At 41.6% G+C, this 25,100-nt stretch overlaps 4 protein-coding genes across 9 annotated transcripts in view; 1 reads left to right on the top strand and 3 right to left on the bottom strand.

Moving 5' to 3' along the window:
• The first annotated feature begins 259 nt into the window (after positions 1–259).
• Positions 260–9,159, top strand: mpi (mannose phosphate isomerase). Of its 2 annotated transcripts, XM_083916137.1 has the most exons (8): positions 260–300; positions 1,981–2,108; positions 3,660–3,860; positions 4,488–4,629; positions 4,808–4,987; positions 5,751–5,924; positions 6,611–6,819; positions 8,014–9,159. In XM_083916137.1, exons 1-8 carry the CDS (start codon positions 285–287, stop codon positions 8,230–8,232), a joined length of 1,269 nt encoding a protein of 422 aa, XP_083772263.1. In that variant the 5' UTR covers positions 260–284; the 3' UTR covers positions 8,233–9,159. The 2 variants fall into 2 exon arrangements, with proteins under 2 accessions (XP_083772263.1, XP_083772264.1); XM_083916138.1 differs by lacking the exons at positions 260–300; positions 1,981–2,108 and having other exon boundaries at positions 3,662–3,860; positions 4,451–4,629.
• On the bottom strand, positions 8,172–13,243 carry plex9.2 (PML-like exon 9.2). 2 transcript variants are annotated; one of them, XM_083916139.1, is made up of 3 exons: positions 12,937–13,243; positions 11,239–12,188; positions 8,172–8,285 (listed from the first exon to the last, which is right to left on the bottom strand). In XM_083916139.1, the coding sequence occupies exons 1-2, from the start codon at positions 13,010–13,012 to the stop codon at positions 11,536–11,538; spliced, it is 729 nt and encodes a 242-aa protein (XP_083772265.1). In that variant the 5' UTR covers positions 13,013–13,243; the 3' UTR covers positions 8,172–8,285; positions 11,239–11,535. The 2 variants fall into 2 exon arrangements, with proteins under 2 accessions (XP_083772265.1, XP_083772266.1); XM_083916140.1 differs by having other exon boundaries at positions 8,205–8,288.
• A 969-nt stretch (positions 13,244–14,212) lies between these two features.
• On the bottom strand, positions 14,213–19,805 carry LOC310949384 (DNA polymerase III PolC-type-like). Its single transcript, XM_083916831.1, has 3 exons — positions 19,650–19,805; positions 18,758–18,806; positions 14,213–15,778 (listed from the first exon to the last, which is right to left on the bottom strand). The coding sequence occupies exons 2-3, from the start codon at positions 18,804–18,806 to the stop codon at positions 15,249–15,251; spliced, it is 579 nt and encodes a 192-aa protein (XP_083772957.1). The 5' UTR covers positions 19,650–19,805; the 3' UTR covers positions 14,213–15,248.
• Positions 19,806–20,959: 1,154 nt separating this feature from the next.
• The window catches only part of LOC310948989 (unconventional myosin-IXAa-like), a 156,201-nt gene continuing 152,060 nt past the window's right edge, over positions 20,960–25,100 (bottom strand). For all 4 annotated transcript variants that reach the window (XM_083916305.1, XM_083916306.1, XM_083916304.1 and 1 more), the window contains 2 exons: positions 24,065–24,207; positions 20,960–23,752 (listed from right to left, as the gene is read on the bottom strand). In XM_083916305.1, the coding sequence (XP_083772431.1) occupies positions 23,364–23,752; positions 24,065–24,207 (532 nt within the window). In that variant the 3' untranslated portion in view covers positions 20,960–23,363. The remainder of the gene's footprint in view (positions 23,753–24,064; positions 24,208–25,100) is intronic.

The raw sequence follows: 25,100 nt of genomic DNA on the forward strand, positions 1-25,100 counted from the left end.
AACAGTTACACATAAAAAACAATTCAGGCATGTACTCGACATAAAAAAATAGGAATCTGATAATAGATTGGAAAAAACAATAAAAATAAATAAATGTCAATAAAACATACTAGAGAAAAATAATCTTCTATAAATAAACCAAAGAGGTTCGACGGTGCAATTACTTTTTCGCAATCTTAAAAAAATACAAAATATTTTAAATAAAAATTAGCGTTTCTATAGCGACCTCTCGAGCCGAGTCGTGACGTCACCAACGGTCCAGTGTGACAGCCGACGCTGCAGCCATGGAGGAAGTGAGAGGTGAGTGAGATCTTCTCCTGCTACACTGTTTCTAAATCAGCCTTTCTGTCCATATAAACATGGAGTTAGCTAATAGCGCGGATGTTTATTTATATTTCATAATATCTGATACCGGTTATGGACACGACGAGACTCGGTAAAAAAAAAAAAAAGCTCGTTTGTTGAGCAGCGACATCAATATTTCCACCGGCGGTTTGTTTGTTTAACGGCAGGCGGATACTTGTTTAGAGCAGCACCTCGGCGAAATAACAACATGTCGCTAGGCCTTTTGACGACATTTAATATGTGTAACCGACCGTACAGCAATACCGTACGCCCAAGTACATGTAATAAAACCCGGCCTCGCGAATGTAAACCTGCTTACTGTCTGTGTTTCTGTCAATGAACGTTGCATCGTCAGCTGGCCGGTGTGACGCACAATAATGTATCCCCGACGGAATGTGTTCCAACCGTTTTACTGTTTCTATAATGAGGCAAGGCAAGTGTGTTTGAATAGCACCTTTCAGCAAGTTCATTCAAAGAGCTTTACATTCAACATTATAAATATTGGATAGAAACACATATATAATTGCATTAGGATAAAAATAATATGAAATATAAAAGATAAAACCAAGAATTACAGTGCAGTATAAGCAATAAATACATTGTTTTGTTTACTGAAAGGCAGCGGCAAACAGAGAAGTCTTCAGTCTTGATGTGACAGAGCTGAGAGTTGCAGCAGAACTGCAGTTTAAAGGGATATATTTCAGCATTCTTTGTGATTATTCCCTCCTGTCAAATTCATGGTCAAAACAGGCAGCACCTTATTGAATTACAAAGCTGGTCATTGTTAACACGTCATAGTTAGCATGGTCCAAATTCATTTGTTTTGGAAGACAGAGTTTCTGCTTTTTTCCTGTCTATTACTACTACTACTAATAATAATAAACTTCATTCATAGAGTACCTTTTATACAAACTCCTTTATCTCAGTCCATGGAGTGAATGCTTGGCCTATATTGACTCTTGTTTGTGTCCGTCTCTGGTCACTCAGCTGCTGGGATTGGCAAACTCCATTTCACCAGTGCCAGGCTACAGTAGCTGCACCAAACAACAGACAACCCTGGCAACCTGCAATGCCGGCCGCTATTGGCTGGTAAAATGTAAACAGAACGTGACAGAAAGTGATTGTTAAACCTGTAAAAAAAGATTAAAATATTAAATCAGACTAAATGTATTTTTTATGGAAAATCAATACTTTCATTCTGTACTCCTCAAAACGCCCCGTGGGTTTATTATTATTTAAAAAATATAGCTTTTAATGAAGATTATACTTATTTAACCTTTTAAGAGCATTAAACATGAAACCTGCGCAAATTACGTGTCACGAGAAGAACAAACAAGTAAATATTTGAAAAATGAAGGAACTGTGATGAGCAACCGATGGTAGAAGCAGCCAAGGCAAAACATTTATAAAATGTGATGAAGGAATAAAATGTCTTAAAACAGTGTAACTAGGCAGACAATCAGTGACAGACACAAGCCCTCAGACAAATAGAAAATGGTGTACCTGTAGGAAGAGTAACATGTTTTTTTTAAAGTTGTAAAGCGAATGGAGTCTCTGGTATGTACTGGATTCAGGTCTTTATTCCTTATTTGTTAAAATACCCTATTTATCACACTAAATTTTGTCCCTCCTCAGTGTTTCCCTTGACTTGTGCCGTGCAAAATTATGCATGGGGGAAGATCGGACATGATAGTGAGGTGGCCAAACTGGTGGTTGGTGGAGACCCAGTAGCTGTTGTAGAGGATGGGAAGCCCTATGCAGAGGTAAGGTTCACTGGGAAAGGTACTGGTTCAAATCCCTACACTGGTCCTTGAGAATACAGGGTTTCGTATCTGTTGAACATTACTGACAATCAGGTGGATTATAAAAATGCATGAACATGTTTTTAAACACATTGCAGGTTGTGTTATAATGATTTTAACTGTCATTTAAGTTGAAGTAAACATGTCATTTATTCAACTTTGACATATCAGATGAGCTGTGGTATCATTTTCAGGGTTTAAAATGTGGTCTTGTAGCTCAGTGTCCTGGGGGAGAGCTTTGTTCTTTCCATGCCTTTCACAGGTCTTTCTTTATTTAGCCACAGCAGCTCTGCAGGGTTTGTCATGAAGGTCATAAGTTCCGGTTATGGCAGCGGTGACATTTTCACATAACACACAGCCACATTAATGTCACATGACACGCTTGGTTTTATCTTAAAAGCTTATAGCCAGAGAAGGGTATGGATGTCTAATCGTATGTTACAGTATGTAACTCTTTTAGTAGGTCTGCCACATGTTAGTCTAACAGTTGTATGTCCCTATTGTTACATAAATGTTAGCTCAGAAATGATCGTTATCCTTGCTCGTATATACTTTTTTGCCTAAAGGGAACAGATGTAATCTAGCGATATGTGTGCACTTTTATGCAACATGACGTGATTTATTCAAAAAGCAGAAATATGTTAACATGATGGAACAAGATTGAAAGTACATACATTAAGTAATAAAAGTAAATTCATTTTTAAAAAGTAATCAATGAGAATATGTTGTTGGAAATGCACTGAAACTGTTATGTTTGGAAGCCCAGGGCTGACCCTGGACACCGGTTAGAGAGACCACCTTGTACCAAAAAGGTTACAGGTTTGAGCCTCTCAGCTGGAGTCAGTGTTTGTCCACCAACAAGTGCGTGTCCTTGAGAGGCGAATCCTTCATTTACATTTAAGTCATTAGAGTGGCGCTCTTATCCAGAGTGATTTATACTCAGTGAAATGGTTGGGATTCTTCTCCCTTCTCACTGAGTGTAAATCCCTTTGGATTAAAGCATTAGATAAATTGATTTAATGTAAATGAATGGTGCCGTGGGCCTGAAGACAACTGGGATTCCCTTGGGAAGCTTGTCAATAGAGGATAAAGGAGAGCAGAATATCCATGTCTACATTTTGCATTTTGTATTTATTCTTAAAACCATCCCAAGTATTTTTAAATTATGGATATATTGGACATAACCTATAGGGTTTGTACAACTGTTCCAATCTCCAATTCAAGCAGTTTTAAGCACTTTCAAGGTCCATTTTCAAGCTTTTTCAGCACCTTACAGCTGTGGTAAACTACATATTTCTATGAAAACATACATATTGAAAATGATTATTTCACTTATTTTTAAATATCATGTCAGAAGGATAAGAAATTCAATTCAATTTCTGTTCAATAGCTATTTGTTGTGAATTCGGCTACAATTTCAAGCATTTTTTAAGTTCTTTATCCAGAATTCAAGCACTTTTCAAACCTAGAAAACACAATATGAACCTATCTATCTCTGCTATCTTCCTCCAGCTGTGGATGGGCGCCCACCCAAAAGGCGATGCCCAGATTAAAGACAACAGGATCGCACAGACCACTCTGGGCCAGTGGATCGCCCACTTCCCTGCCTGCCTGGGCTCCAAGGTCAAAGACACCTTCCAGGGTCAGCTGCCCTTCCTCTTTAAAGTCCTCTCTGTCAATACGGCTTTGTCCATACAGGCCCACCCCAACAGAGTGAGTACACAAAACGCACACAAACACAGTATACAAAATTCTGCGTAAAATGGTTCATTATTCTGCAGGGAAATTATTTAGCATGGATTGACAGTCTTTTGGGTTTTTTTTTGCATTTGACAACAGCTGATTAAAATATAAGCTGTAAAACAAAAATCACCAATAGGTTCACACTATCATCAGCATTCCCAGAATATTAATTGGAATCAAACAAGCATCGTTATCACTTTATCCGGCTGTTAAGTTGTTAAGTAACGCCCTTTCAAAATATGATTTCCGGGTCCAAGCCGGTTCAAGCCTCGTATTTCTACAACGCCGCAGTGCCGTGTTCCCCGTTGTTTGAACAGATCTGAGTTTTAAAAACACAACGTAATTGTTATTTTACCTCTTTCTTATCAATTAAAAAGATGTCTAACTGATCGTAATTGTTCACATGTTCGGCCCTTGTTGTCTGTTTTGTTTCAACGGAGCGTTTGGACCCGGTAATCGTAAATCGTAATTTGTGGTTCAGTTGGTTTCAACAGTATAACCATTGTTCCTGTGTATGACAATGTTTAGTGTACGCTCTCTTCCTTCACTCCTCTCTTTAGTAACCCTCTTCCTTTTCTGTCATCATGGTTTGGTCAGGAGTTAGCTGCTCGTCTCCATGCTCAGTTTCCGGAGCACTATCCAGACAACAACCACAAGCCAGAGATGGCCATCGCTCTCACTCGCTTTCAGGGCCTCTGTGGCTTCAGACCGGTGGAGGAGATCCTGGGATTCCTTAAATGTGAGTCCCAGAGTCCCACAGGGTCATTAAACGATGTTGAATTGATTTTTGGGCAGTTAGCCTACTAGGGGGAAAAAACATCTCCTGTAGGATGGGTGGGTAAAGTAGTACTAAGAACTTTGAAGGGTCAATGTTTGGCAGAAAATAAATTCATACCTTGTGTGTGTTCATCCATCAGCTGTCCCAGAGTTTCATGCTCTGGTGGGCAATGAGTCAGCGGAGGAGCTGCGATGCAGCGCGGGAGATGTGGTTCAAACAAGCCAGGTGCTGAAGAAGTGCTTCACCAGGATGATGAACTGTGAGAAAAAGGTGTTCGTAGATCAGCTCAACATGCTGGTCAAGAGAGTCACCGAAGATGGTGAGGGGCTGATTATTATTAAGCATTAACAGAGTGTAGAGGTTGAGCTAGGTAGGTAGCATTTTATCCAGTGCTTTTCTTTGTTGCACACAGTCTATTTGACCTTGAGAGGATTGCTCAAAATGTGAAAACAATCTTTAATTGGTGTCTGATATATTTGTGTTAGAAAGAGAGATATCCACCAGTTGAAAAAAAGAATAAGCGATCAAGTTTTAGTACATACTGAAGCACAGGTTCACCTAAAAAGCTGTTACAGAGGAGGGCCAGCATCCTTCCAGGTTTTCAAAAGACAGCTGCCAGTTAAAGGGAGACACCTCAGGCAAAAACATATTTTTCATGCACTGGTCATTTTTGCGATTTTGGGCTATTTAGCTTCCTTAACATGTCGTCTTTCAGACTAGTGGAAAGAAAACATTCAAAATACACATTTAGGTGTTTATTTTACTGCGTTCTGTTAATGTGTGTCTTTAAACTTAGCATTAGATAATTCCTTTATTTGCATATTTAAACATTTCAGAAAACTTGTAATACAAAAAAATAATCCTCTTAATGTAAATAATCAACTGAGGAAATTTTATGATTGTATTTTCTAATTCAAATTTTTACCCTATTCACCTGTAGTGTCTCCCCTTAAGACAATGAAGTAGGATACATTTTGTGAAGCGTCCCAGAGTCAGGGAGGATACACAAAATCACACATTTTCCTAAATAATCGAAACATGTCCTACTTACATTATCACATGGATGATTATGACCCGTGCAGGTGCAGCAGGGAAGGACACGTCAAGCAGCAACGGTGACCTGCTGCTCCGTCTCCACTCGCAGTATCCCGGAGACATCGGCTGCTTCTCCATCTACTTCCTCAACCACATGGTCCTTGATCCAGGCCAGGCCATGTTCCTGGGCGCCAACGAGCCTCACGCTTACCTTTATGGAGGTGAGATGATGCTTTTTGTTAATATTCAGGAGATTTTGTGCCCATAGATTTCATCCAGGGCTCCTGTATGACAGAGAAAGTGCAGCAGTATTAAAGTCTAAGTCTGGCATTAGTCATGGCTTTGTCTGTGGCACTCCTACTGAGGACATGAATCTTTAAGAGCAGGTCACAAATATATGGAGTATTGTTTTTTTTTTGTTGTACAGCTGGACACTGTAGTTTTTACCAAACGTTACTCAAACAGGAGTAAATAGTACATTAATTGGGGACTATTTTAATTTGCGGATTGATACACAGGTGGTGCTTCAGTGAGAAGTTCTGGCAGCAGAACGTGTATGTGGGAATGAGTCAAAAAACAACAACCGTGTGTGTGTGTGTTTATGGTAATGGGGGAACAATTCAGCTAGCGTAGGTTCATTCATGTGTTTTTCAGTGTTTTTGGTCCTCTAGATGTGTTGTGTGTTTAGTGGTAGAGTCCACTTTGATCTGACCATTGCTATCACTGTTCCTGTGAAGGGGAGGAGAAGAAATAGCTCCTGTGATCCATTTAACCTCACAGACTGCATCTAAGCTGTATCTAACATTGTAAGAGTATTTGAGAATTGATTTTTCCATTTGAAGGAGAGTCAATGGCCCATTTGCTTATTTAAAACCGTCTTTCCTTACCTGTCCATTCATCCATCTAGACTGTATCGAGTGTATGGCCTGCTCAGATAACACGGTGAGAGCCGGCCTGACACCGAAATACATCGACGTTAACACACTCTGCGAGATGCTGAACTACATCCCAGCCCCCGCCAGCTCCAAGATCTTCCCATGTGTCCAGGACGCTTCAGATCCCTGCGTGTCCCTGTACGACCCGCCAGTGCCAGACTTCACTGTCATGAGGATACAGGTAGGAAACCTCCGCTGACTAAATGATTACACTTTAGGAGGGAAAATAGTTTGTGTGTACTGTAATGGGTATAAATGAGATTTAGTTATTTGATGAATTAGAAATTTGGCCAGTGTGTGACTGTAATAAAGGCATCTAAAGTCACCCAAATGCGTCATGTCAGTAATTATTCCGAAGAATGTCCGTAAAAATTACAGGGATTTTCACCTTCTGCAAAAACAGACCGGAAAAAATACCTCCGGTAAAACTAGTTCTGTCCAAATACAACCCTATGTAAAATGGATGTAGATATTTCGTCATATCCTATTAATATGTAGTTTCCACATTTTTTTGAGCATGGAGGAGTTTCGTATTTAGTTAGTTTTGTGATATCAGGAAGCAACTTAGCACACACACAGAGACAGGGAGGTGACGGCTGTGAATAAATCTAGTAACTCCTCCCACTCCTGGTAGAATACATGGATTTCTTAATCCCGTGCAAATTGGCCATTTATAATACAGACGTCCTGAGGTAAAATTGTTTATCCCACGTAAACTAATCCCATTTTTAAAAGTGTTGTACGACTTAAAAATAAAGTTGGGCAGTTATCATTATGCCTGTGCTTTTCCTATGTCAGAATATCTTCCCACACCCACTTTTCACAACAGAGATTCTGACTTGTAATTGCAGGGAGATCCTTCATAATACCCTAACCTTAGAGTGCTAAACCTTAATGAAACACAACATTAATTATTGGTTACACCTGTGGTTTTCCTGCTATGACATGTCAAAATGAAATAAGTTGTGAAAAAAGTCTGATGTGGACAGCTTCAAAAGTTTTGGAGACCCATGCACAACTGCACAACTCGGGCGGTTTCAAAACAGACTTCAGAGATAAAATTGTCCCATATGAACTCTCGACATCGTCTTTTCTGGTCACCTTATATTTTGAGTTGCTAAGATACTACGCAGCTATCCATCAGTCTAATAATGAAAATGTCCTTTTGCTTTTCTGTTGAAAAAGTGTAGTTGACATTGAGAAATGGTTGCCAAAGTCGCAAGATGGTTGTCAATGCCTTCCTGGCAACGGTTAATGTAATATTATAAATACACCAGCGCTAATGAGAACATCATTGATTTTTAATTATGAGGAATACTAGAGACAGTTGCATATTGAAACATTCTCACCTCGTTCTGTCTCGCCCTTCTTGCAGGTCCCAGCCTCGGTGAAGCAGTACACCGTTGCTCCAGTCGACAGCGCCAGCATCCTCCTGGTCATCGAAGGGGACGCCACAGCAATCTCTGCCGCCGCCCTCTCCGACGTCACGCTGAGGCGGGGCTCCGTTCTGTTTGTCTCGGCCAACGAGAGCGTCTCCCTGCACATCACCTCCCACTCGGGGATGACCATGTTCCGAGCCTGCTGCCTCCTGTAGTCGTGTGTGTCAAAGCTCATACAACCTGTGTGTGTTTTCCTCTGGTTCGGTCTCTGCTGGGGTAAGGATTGAGCCCAATGATTGCTGTGCACTTCTTAGTAGGCAGTATGCTAAAATAAGCTTTCAGACACAGTGTGTCGATGTTTGTCTTTGCCCAACCCAATCCAAACTCGACCTGCAGTGTTCTTCAGCTTTAAAATCCAGCAGTGATCTATCGCTGCTGGATTTTAACTAGTCTTAACTGTCTTTTTTACCTGTCGTGGTGCAATAACATCTTTTTTAAAAAGCGGAGGATGTGCACATCCCAATCCTTTCAAAGGTGCTGGACGCATACTCAGATTAAAAAGTAAAATATGTCCACAACCCTTAAAAAAATAGTGCACAGGACACTGTTCAGATCACTGATCTTGTCAGTTTCTGATGCGTTCAAAACGTTGCATGAAAGTTTATTCTCGTGCTTGAAAACAGTAGATGGGAAAACAACCTTGTGAGGCTCATTTAGTAGCTGCTCTGGAGTTTTAAGGACTTTTAAATGCTCAGAAGAAATGGACATTTTAAAATCTACAAACGGGGCAAAAACTACCTGCTGATGAAGATCACAGGCTATGATTGAAAGCTCCAGAACAGCTAATAAATCAACCTTTTCTGAGCGAAGCCTGGACAAAGCTAATAAATGGAAACTATTGTCAATGCCTGATTGATAATGATCTGTAGTTTTGTTTTTTAAAGGTTTGTCCATCTGGGTTTCTGAATCTTTTCCTTTTTTATTCCTTATACACTTACAGCTGCACGTTTTTCTTCTATTATTATACATTTGTACAACACCGAAGCAGGGTGTGGGTATGTTTACACTGGTGCGGTACCCCACCACTCACTGCTGTGTACAACTTGTTAAGGACCGAGCTGCTGGCTCATATTCGGCTAGTCTTTCCCTCGGGGACTGGGTGGGTGGGGTAGTTGAGTATAGTGTAATACTGCGATGCCTGTGCATGTTTGATTTAAAGCAGTAAAACATGGAGGGGACCTTTTATCTCAACTGTCACGGTGAAGTTGACCATGTAAAATATTTCTGCTTCGAACTGTTACAAGCGCATGTTTACCTTCTGGGAACTTCTCTTCCAAGTAGTGAACAATAAAGATAAAAACAAACAGAGAGGGCCACTAACTATCGCCGTCCCGTTAAGCACGACTACATGGGATCGGGAATGCGTATTTATTAAAACGTTATAGTTATAGTTATATATGACTAAAAATGCACTACTGCTGCTTGTTGCATACTTATACAATTTGACCCGGGCCTGTCAACACATCCACGTCTTGTTGAGTTGTACAACAAAATGCTGCGTTCAGTTTTATAGTATTACAGGAACAAATCTGTCTGTATATCTGAGTATTTGAAGCCAGTTTTTTTTACAAAACTTTGCATGTTTTGTCATTTGTACGGATTCGTCACTATTTGACATTACATGCCAAGAGAAATGAACCATGTATTGTGAGGTTTTACCTGTACATGCGTGGTAAAAATGTTTTACGGTGACCAATTTCCAACATGTTGCCACAATATTGTAACCAAATTGTTTCAGTATGCTGCAAACTTCTGTCTAATATTCAGTCAGTCTGACTTCAGTTCAATCATGAAGTGGATATTCTTGTTGTAATCTTTTTTTATAGGTTATCTTGAATTAAATATTTGAGAACGAATGCTCTGCCTGCCAACATACCTACCAGTGAGTAAATATTTATCTCAGTAGTTTGACCTGAATAAGTGACTGCGGTGAACTGAGCCAACGCTGGTGATGCTTTGACCTGCTTCATGAGCAGCTCGCTGAGCTCAGTGATGTAGGTTGATCTTTTAGCTTGTCCCTGGTGTGGATGCATTAAACCTTTGTTTAAATAAACGATAAGAAGAGATAAAAGTTCAAATCACTGCATCTTTTTGATGAAAGACCCCTTACCTCAAGAGCATCCCTCTGTATCTTTAAAAGGTTACAGTTATTTATGTCAACAAACAACCTGCTGTTTGCCAGCGTTTCAATAGGTTTTCATTTAGAAATCTCGCAAAAGTCACCGTTTCACACTTTAGCTCATTTCAAATTTTAACTTTTCATTTAACCATCACACACCTTTGTTACTGATCTTGTTCTTTTGCGTCACCTTTTAGTTTTAATGGTTTCCCCTTTAACTCATGTCCTTCAAATGCACACAAGTCTGAAGGCCACAGTGTTAAACCTTGTTTGATTGTTTTATTTAACCGTAGTGAGAAACGTTTCTTGGAATACTTCCTGAGTGAGGGCATGGTTTAGCATTTTTGAATATGCTGTAGCCGGTGACTGCAGAGAACATTGTATGTAAAAGTGGTTTAATAAAGCCTCGTTCCGTTGCTACACTGTGTGAACTCTTGTTTTTTTGTTTTGTTTTGTGATAATTATGTTACAAACACATTCAGGGCATGTTACAAAAAGGTTTACCGAGTTATCTGGATAACTTTTGCAGAATCAAACCGGGCACTAACCGGTAGGGTAGTTTATATTTTAGGACACACTGTAGAAATACAAAACATTTATTAGCAGATCAATAAATAAAAATATTCTTTAGAGCTCGTTGAACCCTTTCAAGTAAATTTTGAATAAACGTACATAACTTTTTCTCAGTAACCGAACTATATAAGTAACGCAAACCTCCAACAGTCGTCACGGTTTCCGCACGCTGATGACTGAAATCAAGCTGCCGAGTTGAAAGTTGAATAAGAGAAAAACCTGCCCACTAAAATCTGCATTTTCACCATTTATAATCACATAAACCGACGGATTTTTGTTAAGAAATACTCATTATGCCTGTTTGTTGTTCCTGAAATAAATGGTGAGGAGGCAGAAAACAGAACACATACTTCAAGTACCGTTTAAAGATGAACGTAAATGCCACAGACCTTCGCGTCTCCAATCAGGTCAGAATTGTTCAATAAATTAAAATGCATGTTTTTGGAACGATGGAAAGGGGGAGACTGACCTCCAAAGCTGATCAAGGTGGTCTGGAAGAACATCCGTCACACCCTGATCCAAGTGCTGCATCAAGGTGCAATGAGATGAAGTCGTAGTGTGTGACTTCCAGATGAGCTTGTATTGTCTCCGCACGCTTCCTCACCTTTTCAAAAGCTTCCAGTGGCAGAGTAATCCATTCAATTATGCTTTTTGCTTTTAACGAAGAGGATGTTTCAGGTGGTTTTCTCCGGTCAGATTTTCCTCTGTCCCACCATCAACCATTGGAGCAAACTCTCCTCAGCTGTTTGCACATGAAGAGTGGGTTTCATACCTTGGTGTTTGGGTCTTCTTTGCGCTCTGTCTGTCTTAAGTTCTCCCACAGGGGGCGCTGTCCCGGTAGCTTACAGGGCACTTTGGATTTTGCTTTGGCAGCTGGTTTGTTTTGCATGGTATCCAGGGTAAACCTATACCTGCAGATCAACTCTGGTGTGGGCTGAAGCACACTGTACAGCGCCTGTAATGCCCGCACATCCTCCAAGGCATTATGGGCCTTGTAGCTCACGCCCAGCAGCTCCCTGACCAGGTTCTCCTGTCGGAAACTCTCGAGGCCGCTGTCCTTCAGCAGCTCCCTGGCCAGAGGGAGCGTGTCAACGTAGCCCGAGACGGACGAGTCAAACTCTGCTCTGAGGCCCAGCTCATCGAGAGCTCGAGCCAACACCGGACAGTCGAAGCAGCGAATGTTGTGGCCAATGACAAGAGGGCGTCCCAGCATCTGGAGGAAAGCCATGAAGGAGACGAGGACCTCTCGCAGGGAGTTGGTGGGAACAAGTTGGCGATGGAGGTACAATCTCTGTCTGCGGACCCTGAAGCCGGTCACTTTGCTTGCTCCGCGCTGCATCCGACACCGAGGGATGACGAACAGGTTGAGTGAGTGGCTTCCGCTCACCGCAGCCAGCTGGACGATCTCACAACTCTGACCTGGAGGAATTAAACGTGTAGATGAAAAGCATCACCGCGTGTGCTCCAGAGGATTTAGTTCCCCTTTGAATGAAGAAGTTCACTGTACAGGGAAACATGTTCCTTTATTGTTCTTATAACAAGAAACACTTTTTAGGACTTTTTTTTCTCGACACTATAGAAAGTCTGTTTTAGGACTTTTTTAAACACATATCAAGTCTTTTTAAGGACTTTTTTTCGTCACATATGTCTTTTTTAAACAAATATGTCCTTTTATAGGACTTTTTTTAAAACAGATTTAATGTCTTTAGGACTTTTTTCTAAAGGTATTTTTTTAAGGACTTTTTAAAAATACATATGTCTTTTTTAGGACTTTTCAACAAGTTAAGTCTTTTTTGTTGAATCTTGAATCAAAATAATACATAAAAGTACAAAAGTATTTGCATCAAAAAAGTAAACGTACTCATTATGCCGATTTCCCCGTTTCAGAATAGACAATACATCCTAATTTAATTGTTGATAATATTTTTCATAATAATCTGAATCTGTAGAGTAACTAGTCAGAGAAGTTACCAAATAAATGTAGTGGAGTAAATTAAAAAAAAGACAATATTTCCTCTGACATGTAGTGGAGTAGAAGTATAAAGTAGATTATAATGTTAACACTCAAGTGAAGTCCAAGTACCTCTAATCTGTACTTGAGTAAATGTTCGTATTTACCTTCCAGCACTGGGTTTATTGTCATAAGTGATGTAAACAGGGGTCTCACCCAGTCCAGTTGTCTCCAAGTCAAAGAAAACCAGCGACCGTTGAGACTTTCCCGCGTCTGAATCTGAAGTTTGCATCCCGACTCTTTCAGTAACGTTTCTAAAGTCTGACAAGTAACGAAACAAAGACACAGAGCTACATAATGGCGTCGGTAAACACCAGTTTGTGTTCTTAAACAGCCGGAGGAGCTGGAAACTTTTCAAAACAAAAGCCTCGTTGAAGATTATTTTACGGAATAAACAAATAAAAACCAGATACCAAAACACCTGTAACTATGAACTGTGCCGTGTTTGTCTGTAGTGAATTAAAAGTAAGTTTTTCCAACAGAAAAAACAAAACATATTTGAAATATTAGTCCTCATATATGCGCATGCGCAGACGACTTCTTCTTCTTCGTCGTCTTCTTCTGCTGCGTCTTCTTCTTCTTCTTCTTCTCTAATTTTATCGGCGGGCCAACGGACCAACGTTTAATGTGCTTACCGCCATCTACTGTACCGTGTGCGCAATATCATGACTTTAAACAATCACAACATCATTTTTTTTTTTACATTTAAATAAATCATATTCTGGATATTAAGTATGTTTGATTTAATTTAATTTATCAGTGACTCAAGGAGTTTGCTAATAGCAACCCTCTTCCCTCCGTAGCCTGTACTTGTTTTTCCCTTGTCAGCAGTCCTTTGATGCTTCACTCCCTCCACATATCTACCAACCTGTCCTTTAATCTCTTTCTTTCTACAATAAACTTCTTACAACTTATGAGCACAGTTTCCCTACAGAGAGACTCTTTCTTCTTCTGTGAAATATGAACCAAATTAAAGGGTCTCAGGCACAGTGCTGCTGCCCCCTACAGGACACGACCGGTGTAACATGAACGAATCCGCTTTAACTTAAAGTGTAAGTCTGGCGGAAATGGTCTTTCTCGGCATTAAAATTCATCCAATAAGCCGTCATTATTTTCATTTGTCAACCGTGTATAAAGAAAGTTCTGAGAGATGCTAATAGCTCCAATCTGCTAACACAGATGAGCTCGGGGCGGTGCGCTGAACGCATCCAAAACGGCACTTTTTATCCACTAATGTTGCTCAAAAAAGCATCAAACGTCTGCAGTAGCATGATTAGGGTGCCCACACCTAAAACGAAGCACCAACAACGTAGTCAGAGAGCCCAGAGTTTATTAAAGAAGACACACACACACAAGCGTGCTCTGTGACATGCTGGTCAATGTCATTGCTGAAAGTTGGTGCAAATTGTAATTTAAAAAATACCAAGGTATGTAGAAGAATAAAATGGATGTTTAATAGTTATAGTGGGAAAATTGTGAGCAGGACACATGGTACAGTGCATTAGACAACAGAGCTAAACATTACAAAACATACAGTGTGAACATTGCATAACTGTGAGTCTCGGGTGTAGCCTAATGCCGCGTTCAGACCGGTTGCGACAGACGTGATGAAATCGCGAGTAATGTGCCGCTTGATCATATTTGGATCGTCACGCCAATTGCGTCAACCATGCGTCAACGATGCAAACCCTCCTATATAAACATCATTCACGTGCTGTTTCCTTTCTCTGGGTTCCCGCTACTAATATCTTCTCCTCCATTGTTGCTTTGGCTGGTGGGAGGAGGGGGTGAATTTGGCGATTCACCTGAAAAGTTCAATATTTTCAACTTTGGTTGGACAATGGAGAAGAAGATATTAGTAGCGGGAACCCGGAGAAAGGAAACAGCAGGTGAATAATGTTTATATAGGCGATGAAATCGTAGTAAAATCGAGTAATGTGCTGCTTGATCATAATTGGATCATCGTGCCAATTGCGTCATCCATGCCTTAATGATGCAAACCCTCCTATATAACATGATTCACCCGCTGATTCCTTTCGTCGGGGTTCCTGCTACTAATATCTTCTGTTCATTATTGCTTTGGCTGGTGGGAGGAGGGGGTGAATTTGGCGATTCACCTGAGAAGTTCAATATTTTCAACTCGCATTTTAGAGCGTTGGGCGCCGTATCCATCGAGTTTTGTATCTATTGCGTCGCGAGGAACGCGAGTAAAGTGCAGCCCGTCTTGAAATCACGTTTGCAGATCGACTTAGTACACAGTATGTAATCGTGCTGCTTCTATCACGTCTATCGCTTCCGGTTTACACGCGCCATAACATTTAATCTGCCTGTCATTTCATTTTCTTAATGCTAAAAAAGAGTCTGTCTGACCACCAGAGGTACAAGATGGTCTCCTGAGAAAAGGGTCATTTTTAAATAGAATATATATATTTTTTGTGATTTTTTTTTCTTTAGCTTCTTAAAAATGCTCAGGTCATGAAGGTGACCCTTGAGATCTGTGAGTTGTTGGGATTCCAGCGGTTGAACAGCTCCTGCAGCATCTTGGCGTCCTCCTGGGCATCGTGGGCGTTGTAGGTCTTTCCCAGGAAGTGGCGGACCATGTACTCCTGACCGTGACTTTGCACACAACCACGATAGAGGTTCTTGCTCAGCAGGAACGTGTCCACGAACCCAGACACCACCTGCTGGAACTCCCGCCGGAGGTTGAGCTGCCGCATCACTCTGGTGAGCACGGGCGCGTCGAACCGCTTGGCGCCGTGGGCCACCAGCAGCACGGGGCGGTGGAAGGAGCGGAGGAAGTTGAGGAAGGAGGTGAGAGCGTCAACGGTGGGGACGGTGTTCACACGAGTCCCGTTGAGAAACAGACTGTCGTCGCTGACGGTGAAGCCCGTCACCCGCTTGGCGCTCTCAGTGAGGGGCTGGCGGGGGAGGGTGTAGGCATTGAAGACCTTCTCTCCACAGATGGCTGACACCTGGATGATGTCACACATTGTAGTGTCTGGGAAGGGATGGATTGAGGGAGGATAAGAGAAAAAGAAAATATAAATAAATGCTGTTCTTTTGATTACATATGAGGTTTTGTTGTCAAGTGGCCGCAGCTATTCGGGTATCATCCCTCAAATACAGACGACGATATTAAACATTTTTAAAACAACGTGTTTTTGTTAAACATCTTCGGTGTGAACAGCCGATTGTCGAGGTTTCTGTTTCTGGGAAGGTGGCGCTCTCTGTCGGTATGTGCGGCCAATGCATGCTCATCACACTTAAATAAGTTTTGTGTTGTGGCATCCTGCCGATGGTGTGACGGTTGTGAGTCACTGAACACTTCCACAGAGAGTCAATTCTGCAGAATCAGCAACTTTGCTTTAAAGTCACAAATGAAATCTGTCCTCTCAGCAGCTGCTTCATCCGCCCTGTTGCTTCAAAGCTTCCTACTTTAACAGGAAGCATCATTTCGACTTACTTAAAGTTTCAGTCGGTAAGATTTAATGGTATTTTGAATTGAATTGAATTGGCTTTATTTTCATTGAACCAGTACAATGGAATTTACAGTACAATCCCTTAAAGTGCAGAAATAATTTAACATTAAAAGCATCAAAAAGAATAGGCTAGACCTTTAAAAGACACATTTAACGACAAGCTTACACACACACACACGCACGCACGCACGCACGCACGCACACACACACACACACACACACACACACACACACACACACACACACACACACACACACACACACACACACACACACACACACACACACACACACACACACACACACACACACACACACACACACACACACACACACACACACACACACACACACACACACACACACACACACCGTAGCAGCATAAGGAGACAAAACAAAAGACAGTAGATTGCAGAGACCCTGAGCAAAGATCCTCATCATCAGACAGAGAAACAGTAGAGTGACATTTGGTGATTATAAAAAAATAAAAAAATAATAAGTTGGTGTTGAGTGCATGACTTTGCATGTAGATACTATAACACAGATGGAGATTTATAGGTAAAGGTATTTACGTTGTTAAGTACTGTTATAGCTTTTTGGTTCTTAAGTCTATCAGTCTATTAGCATTTAGAGACCTGAAACGTCTGCCTGAGGGCAATAATTCAAAGTGTCAGTGACCTATCTGTCTATCAAAGAGTGACTTAAAACAATGGTGACTGATCATACGACCCTTTAAAGAAAGCACTTGTATTTGCTGCTTTGCCGAGGAATGCGATCTGAGTGTCTGTTGCGACTTTCCCGCGTTAAAATCAAATGGCCGCACAGTTAGTGACACTTTTTACGTGTCCCTTCTCTCTTCAGACCTCCTGTCAGTGTGGAGCATGAAGGCATCCTGCTCCACACACGAGAGAGCTGCCGATCTACTGACGTCATAGTCGACGCTGTTCGGTTTTCAAAGGAACTCTGGGAGATGAAGTCCCAGAGGCTCGCCTGCAGTTCCATCTTACCGTAGTGATGGAAATTAAGCTTTATGGACCATTTTCTTTATTTTCTGAGTCCACTAGATGGTGCTCTCTGTTCAACAAAGCATGCTGAATCACAATTCACTGAGCCTTTTTCTTTAAACCAAGAACTAATGGTTCATGAAGCTTCGTCTGGACGTCACTATCTTATCGCCAAAGAGGCCGCAAGAAACAATGCATCTCAGTTCTTATGGATTAGGACTTTAACAGCCAGATCTAATTTCTCTCATCTCATCTCATCTTCAGCCTCTTATCCGGGGTCGGGTCGTGGGGGCAGCAGCTTTAGCAGGGGACCCCAAACTTCCCTTTCCCGGGCCACATTAACCAGCTCTAACTGGGGGATCCCGAGGCGTTCCCAGGCCAGTGTGGAGATATAATCTCTCCACCTGGTCCTGGGTCTTCCCCGAGGCCTCCTCCCAGCTGGACGTGCCTGGAACACCTCCCTAGGGAGGCGCCCAGGGTTCATCCTTACTAGATGACCTCAACTGGCTCCTTTCAACGCAAAGGAGCAGCGGCTCTACTCCGAGTTCCTCACAGATGGCTGAACTTCTCACCCTAAGATCTAATTTACATTATGGTTTAATCGAACACAGTCTCTGTTATTTAATTCATCATTTGGTCTTTAAATTGCACATTAAATTGTCTCTTTGATTAATTGTTGCTAACATAAAAATACTGATTTAAAAAAGACCCGCGGGGAGTCGTGGTCCGGCTGTTGCTGGTTTTCCAGGTATTCAATATTTTATTTTAAACAATTGTAGAAAGTGTCTGATAATTCAGTCTGCGACTTCCATGCAGAGTCTTGTTGGTTGGTTTCGTGGTTAGTCACAGTCAGGCACATCCTCTGTGTTGTAATCTCTACCAGCCAAGTGATACTCCGCCCTTTTCTAACCAAATCCATAGCTTTCATTTCTCATGAACTTCGCGCAGACACAGATTCATATGTGAGATTAGAAACCAATAAAGATAGAAACTGAAACAAAGCTCCAGCTGATATGTGCCTTTTAACAGCATTAATAGCACAATTATGACTTATATAAGTTGAATTTCTACTTTACTGGTGCACAGTGAAGGAAACAGCAATTACACCACAGTACACTTGTGTCTAAAACTAACATGCAGTGGTTTAAAGTGATCAAGGATAAAAAATAAAAAAAATGATGACCTTGACATAAAAATAAAAAAATAAAAATAAAATAAAATTCTTATTAATGAAGGCAACAATAATTTCCCTCGGGATAAATAAAGCTTCTTGAATCTTGAATCTTGAAGATGTGGTTGAAAGCTCTGGGAGATAATTACACTACTATTACCAAGATATATGAACATTTAAGATCAATGAAAAATACATATCATTATAAATGTGAATGTTATAACACTCACTGTTATCAAATAGGGAAAATAAAGTATAAGATGTAATCTAACTGATGACACTGACTGATTTAAGTACGGATGAGCAGACACACATAAACATACCTAATCCAGTGGTCTCCAGGTCAAAGAAAACGATGGTTTTATCAGACATCTGCAGGAATATAATACAGGAACATGAATACATGAGCTAAAGCCCCCTATGGAGTCATGACAATTCAATTTAATTCAATTTTATTTATATCTATAGTGCCAAATCATAACAAAAGTTACCTCAGGACACTTTACAGAGTAGGTAAAGTACATTGACTAAATTAATTTAAAAATAAATAAAAAGCAGATTTAGTACATTGACTAAATTAATTTAAAAATAAATAAATAAATAAAAGCAGATTTAGTACTTTGACTAAATTAATTTAAAAATAAATAAAAAGCAGATTCAGTACATTGAGTAAATTAATATAAAAATAAATAAAAAGCAGATTTAGTACATTGACCAAATTCATTTAAAAATAAATAAAAAGCTGATTTAGTAAATTGACTAAATTAATTTAAAAATAAAAATAAAAAGCAGATTTAGTACATTGACTAAATTAATTTAAAAATAAATAAAAAGCAGATTTAGTACATTGACTACATTAATATAAAAAATAAATAAAAAGCTGATTTAGTACATTGACTAAATCAATTAAAAATAAATAAAAAGCTGATTTAGTACATTGACTAGATTTATTACATTGACTAAATTAATTTAAAAATAAATAAAAAGCAGATTTAGTACATTGACTAAATTAATTTAAAAATAAATAAATAAAAAGCAGATTTAGTACATTGACTAAATTAATTTAAAATAAAAAGTAGATTTAGTACATTGACTAAATTAATATAAAAATAAATAAAAAGCAGATTAAGTACATTGACTTAATTGATTTCTGACACAATACATTAATAAATAATGTTCACAATAGTCACGCCGGATACAGAAGTGTGGACTCACCGTGGTAAAGTGTGGTTGGTTGTGAGCTGAGTTCAGCTGTGATCACCTCAGGTCTGATCCTCACCTTCAGGCTCAGACTGGTCCTGCCCCGGGACCGGGACCGGGAGGGAGGAGGTGACCAGGTGAGTCACACCGACACACACGCCGCTGAAGTTTCATTTAAGCGGAAGAGAAACTCGGTGGACCTGGTTTTGTTTTCGCCTGCGGATGAATCCCGTCCCCACGGTCACGCTGCTGATTGTCCCCGTTACACAACAAAGGGTGGAAACTTCCCCGTTGTTCCTTTACTTTCACTTTGCACTGAATAAAGTCAAAGCCAGGCTGGTTTAGTCTCTTATGAATGATATTTTAAAAATACATACTGTAGAAAAATACACTTCACAGTGGGTTAAAGGTTCAATATGTAGAATCTAAAAGCTATTTTAAATATAAATAATAATACTATTAATAATAAACCCACGGGGCGTTTTGAGGTGTGCAGAATGAAAGTATTGCTTTTCCATACAAAAAAAAATCTCATCTCATCTTCAGCCCTTTATCCGGGGTCGGGTCGCGGGGGCAGCAGGTTGAGCAGGGGACCCCAAACTTCCCTTTCCCGGGCCACATTAACCAGCTCTAACTGGGGGATCCTGAGGCGTTCCCAGGCCAGTGTGGAGATGTAATCTCTCCACCTGGTCCTGGGTCTTCCCCGAGGCCTCCTCCCAGCTGGACGTGCCTGGAACACCTCCTATTGTAATGGTCAATGGTGAGGATACACTAATGTGTTGGATATGGGAATCACATCACACTCCTAGGGCGGCAGTAGCTCAGTCCATAGGTGACTTAGCTGGGAACAGTAGGGTTGCTGGTTCAAGTCCTTGTGTGGACCATATGTGGACTGGTGGCAGGACTGGTGCCAGTTCATCTCCTGGGCACTGCCGAGGTGCTGTTGAGCAAGGCACTGAACCTCCAACTGCTCGAGGCGCCGGTCACTGGCAGCCCCCTCGCTCTAACATCTCTCCTTAATTGCATGTATATAGGTCCTGTCTGTGCATGTGTGTGTATTTAGGGTCTGTGTGTGTAACATGATTAATAATAAGAGTGAAAAAATTAAAATTCCCCATTGCGGGACAAATAAAGTAACTCTCCTTCTTCTTTAAAGTAAAATTCACATGCATCTCTGGACTTCAACATATTACTCAACTCATTTGTGTTTGGCTGCAGTTTTGCTTTTTTAATAAGCAGATGAATTTTCCCCATAGTCTTTTTTTTCTTCTCCATACAACCATAAACATGTTTGTATCATTTAAAAAAAAAGAAATATAACACAAATGACACCTTATACATAAACCTGTCCAGAGTGGCGCAAACAAAGAGACACTTTTATTTTCCACGCTTCGCAGCACAAACATGACGGGACCCGAGTGTGGCCCGTTTAAAATGTTGCCATGATTAATAGTAGATAATGAACCGTACACAGGATAATATATCCTTTAATAACACCTTTTATAACAGATTCTTTTAAACCAATGTACACCCCGAAAGCATGATCATAAATAGTACATACACTGTGTATAAAAGAGGAACAAAAACAACCAAAGAAAGCAGAGCATGCTTTCCAGTGACAGGTACATTCACTTTTTTTTGTCTTTTTTTTTTGGGCCATATAGACAGCCGGGACCCAGGCCGTCCGATCGCACATCAGCTTAAAGATATCTGACCGTGAATCAGTTCTGTCCTTTCATCTCGCCTCCGAAACAGGTCTACAGTTCATATTGTAAAAAGACAAAACGCCGCAAGTCTCCAAACCTGCATTGGAACCGAGATCAGCGCGGCCTTTACGGAGACTTCCAGCTTCGAGGAACAGTTGATTAACACTGATAGTGTTGGTGAGATCGGTGCGAAGGTCGCTCGAAAGGCATCTGGTCGCAGACGCGGCGAGCGAGGAGAGATATCGCAGCTGAAGTACGGAGACATCGTGGCCGTCAAGCTACTGAGAAGGCCCCAAACAACCGACTACTACACCGACGGTTCTCGATACGGTGCGTTTGACCAGAGACGGAAAGAGAACGCAGAAAACACGTGGACGGTCTGAGTTTGGTGCTACTTGATTTTGTCTGGTTAAACAGGTTAAATGCTACTTTTTCACAGCCAGAGCCGTGAGAGAGAGAAGAGGATGGAAGAGCTTTTATTGTGGTAAAAAGAGAGGAGGAGAGGGTTCTGGAGGGCTCAGAGGACATCACGGACGGTTTGAGAGAGTGTTTTACGTGAGTGCAAGAGTTTCCCCCACAGGTGCGATGAAACTCAACGAAACATTTCACAGGTCTGAGTTCATTTTAGTGTCACTCGGCGTTTGCAGAGACTTTTTTCCCCCCACTTTTACGAGAAGAACGTGTTTTGCGGGGGAACCACTGGTGCACGTGTGCACAAAGTGGAAGCTGACACAGTGGCAGGAAGGACTCGTTCATTCATTCGAACATGCACATATTCACACATACAGATGGGAAAGGAAAATAATGGCTTTCATCTGGACAAAAATAACAAAAATATGACATCTTTGATATCAATAACAATACCTATAATACAGCAATAATATATATATATATATATATATATATATATATATATATATATTAAAAAACAAAAATCAAAATCAAGTCCTGATGTGGTAACACTGATTTTTCAGAGAAGGGGACACATCAAGCTCGCAGGGAAACACAGATACAATAAACTTATGGCTGATTGACATTTGAAACCTCAGGTAAAGTAAAGTAAACGTGACACCGGACGCTTAGCACTGTGAGCGCCAAGTATTACCGAGGACATCCAAAGCCGGCTCCGCTCGTTGTTAAATAGGAAAAGAGAAAGAAAGAAAAAACAGAGAAACGCAAATGAAAGTAAAAAGACGAGAGAGAGAAAAACAAAACAGCGCAGAAACAAAAGTGGAACCTGAATTCCAGATACTTCACTTTGCAAAACAGAGAGCAGGAAATAATCGACAATGAACGACCCAGGAGCAGCACTCGAGTTTCCTTCTATGTACATTTCTTTCCTCTGTAACACAATAATAATAATAATAATAACAATAACAACAATGTAACATTTTTCTGTACAGTCTCTTCAAACTGACGTAGGAAAAAAGGTGTGGTGAGAAGCACGCAGCCTCTCGGCTCGTGTGTCCTGTGTAAACGTGAAAAGCAGACTTAGCTTGGTGCTGGTTACAGACAAAATGTCCGCCAGTTCAGTCAGTATGGCTACATTTCTTCTGGGTGGCTTTATCCACCTGCCCACATGCTAAACAATAAAGACGGGGCACTATTAAGATTTGGCTTTGCAGGTGTGGGTTTTCCTGTGTCTCTCTAAGCATCCTTCCCTTCTTCCTCTCCTCTCTCTCCGCTGACCGACCCCTCTGTGCTCCGGCAGGTCAAACACCACGGAGATCAGAGGGTCAACAAACATGGCTGACCGTGCCTTCTCACTTCGCTCTGTTCCAGCTTTCTTTGACCTGTCCTTTTGCCCCTCTGTGTCATATTCACAGTCTTTTGCTCTTTTCTGACTGGACCCGAGAAGGAGGAGGGGGGTGGGCACTGAGGAGAGGCAGCAGGCGACACTGGGCACAGACGCGGCCCCCGTGACCAGCCTCGTCCAACCTCCGGACGCTCCCTCCTGCTCTGCTCGTACACCCTCCTGCGCTCAAACAGGCGGGGGGGCCGGCGTTCCTTTCCTCCTCCGGCTTCACACCATGAACTCGTTGCTGCCGTACAGAACCAGCTGCTGTGGCCCCGAGCTGAAGTCAGGCTCCCTGCGGTGGCTCCCCGAGGGCTCTCGTGGTGAGCTGCGGCTGAGCCTGAGCCTGTGGCGGGACTTACCGGCTCCGTGGCTCCCCTCTGACTCGGCCAACGGGGCTCCCAAACCGCAGGAGGTGAGCAGGGGCCCGGAGGAGGAGGAGCGGAACCGGTAGTGATGGGGGGGAGAGCCGGAGGCGTTGGAGGAGAGAGAGGAGGAGGGGTGGTAGGAGGAGGAAATGGTGGAGATGGAGTCCGCAGAGTCCTGCGAGTCGGGCTGACGGCGCAGAGCTCGTCGGCTCTTTGCCTCCGACTTTCTGGACTGATAAGCGCCACGCTCTGCGGAGAGAGAGCAGCAGGTGTTTTAACACAGGAAAACAATTTTTAATAGCTTTAATGTTTTATGTAAGACGGCAATCAAGCCACAGATACATCCCTGATACACACGCACGCGCACACACACGCGCACACACACACACACACACACACACACACACACACACACACACACACACACACACACACACACACACACACACACACACACACACACACACACACACACACACACACACACACACACACACACACACACACACACACACACACACACACACACACACACACACACACACACACACACACACACACCAGAGGGGTCTGATGTAGCTCCCTCCATCTCCATGGTGATGTTCTCAGAGCTGTCTGCTGTGCCGATGGATGCCTCGGATTCAGGAGTCTCATCGTCTGAGGTCCGCGGCTCCAAGATTAACATTTCATATGTCAGCTCCTCCCTGCCGACACACACACACACACACATTTGCATTTCATCCTTCTGGCGTTTCTTATGCCATTCATTTAGAATCAGTGTAGACTCACGTAAAAGTGACTTTCCGGCGTAAAAACATCCCAGGGTCTTTTCCGGCGAATACACTTAAGCCATTGAGACAATTTTTTCGTGTAACAATTATTAACAGAGGTATCACGGAGAGTCACAAACAGCCGGACGTGGCTAACACTGATTAGCTTGGGGCAGTAAAACGTCTAATACTGCTCAAAATTACACCAAACCTCTGCAGTAGCATGATGAGAGTCCAAACACATTAACCAAAGCACACCAACAACGTAGTTAGTGAACCAGGAGTTTATTAAAAGAGTGTTTTAAAAGACTTACCAACTGGCCCCTGTACCAGCTCCTCTCATAGTAAAGTCCATTCAAGTGGATTACCAAAGTCAATCCAAAAGGAAGGAGCCCATTGGTGCTTTGTTTTATGTGTAAGGACTCAGAGTATCAGAATAATAAGAATCAGAGTCACTACACATAAAACAAAGCACCAATGGGCTCCTTCCTTTGGGATTGACTTTGGTAATCCACTTGAATGGACTTTACTATGAGAGAAGCTGGTACAGGGGCCAGTGGGTGAGTCTTTAACACACTCTTTTAATAAACTCTGGGTTCACTAACTACGTTGTTGGTGCTTTGTTTTCTGTGTAGGGACTCTTCTCATGCTGCTGCAGAGGTTTGCTGTTATTTTCAGCAGCATTAGTGGTTAAAAAAGACGTTTGAATGCCTTCACCGTACTGCCCGAGCTAATCAGTGTTAGCCACATTCGGCTGTTAGCGACTCTACCGGGTTTCTCTGTTAATAGTTGTTACACAATAAAAACTGTCTCGATGTCTTATTCGA

Source organism: Echiichthys vipera (genome assembly GCF_963691815.1).
Source record: "Echiichthys vipera genome assembly, chromosome: 7".
Classification (NCBI taxonomy): Eukaryota; Metazoa; Chordata; class Actinopteri; order Perciformes; family Trachinidae; genus Echiichthys; species Echiichthys vipera.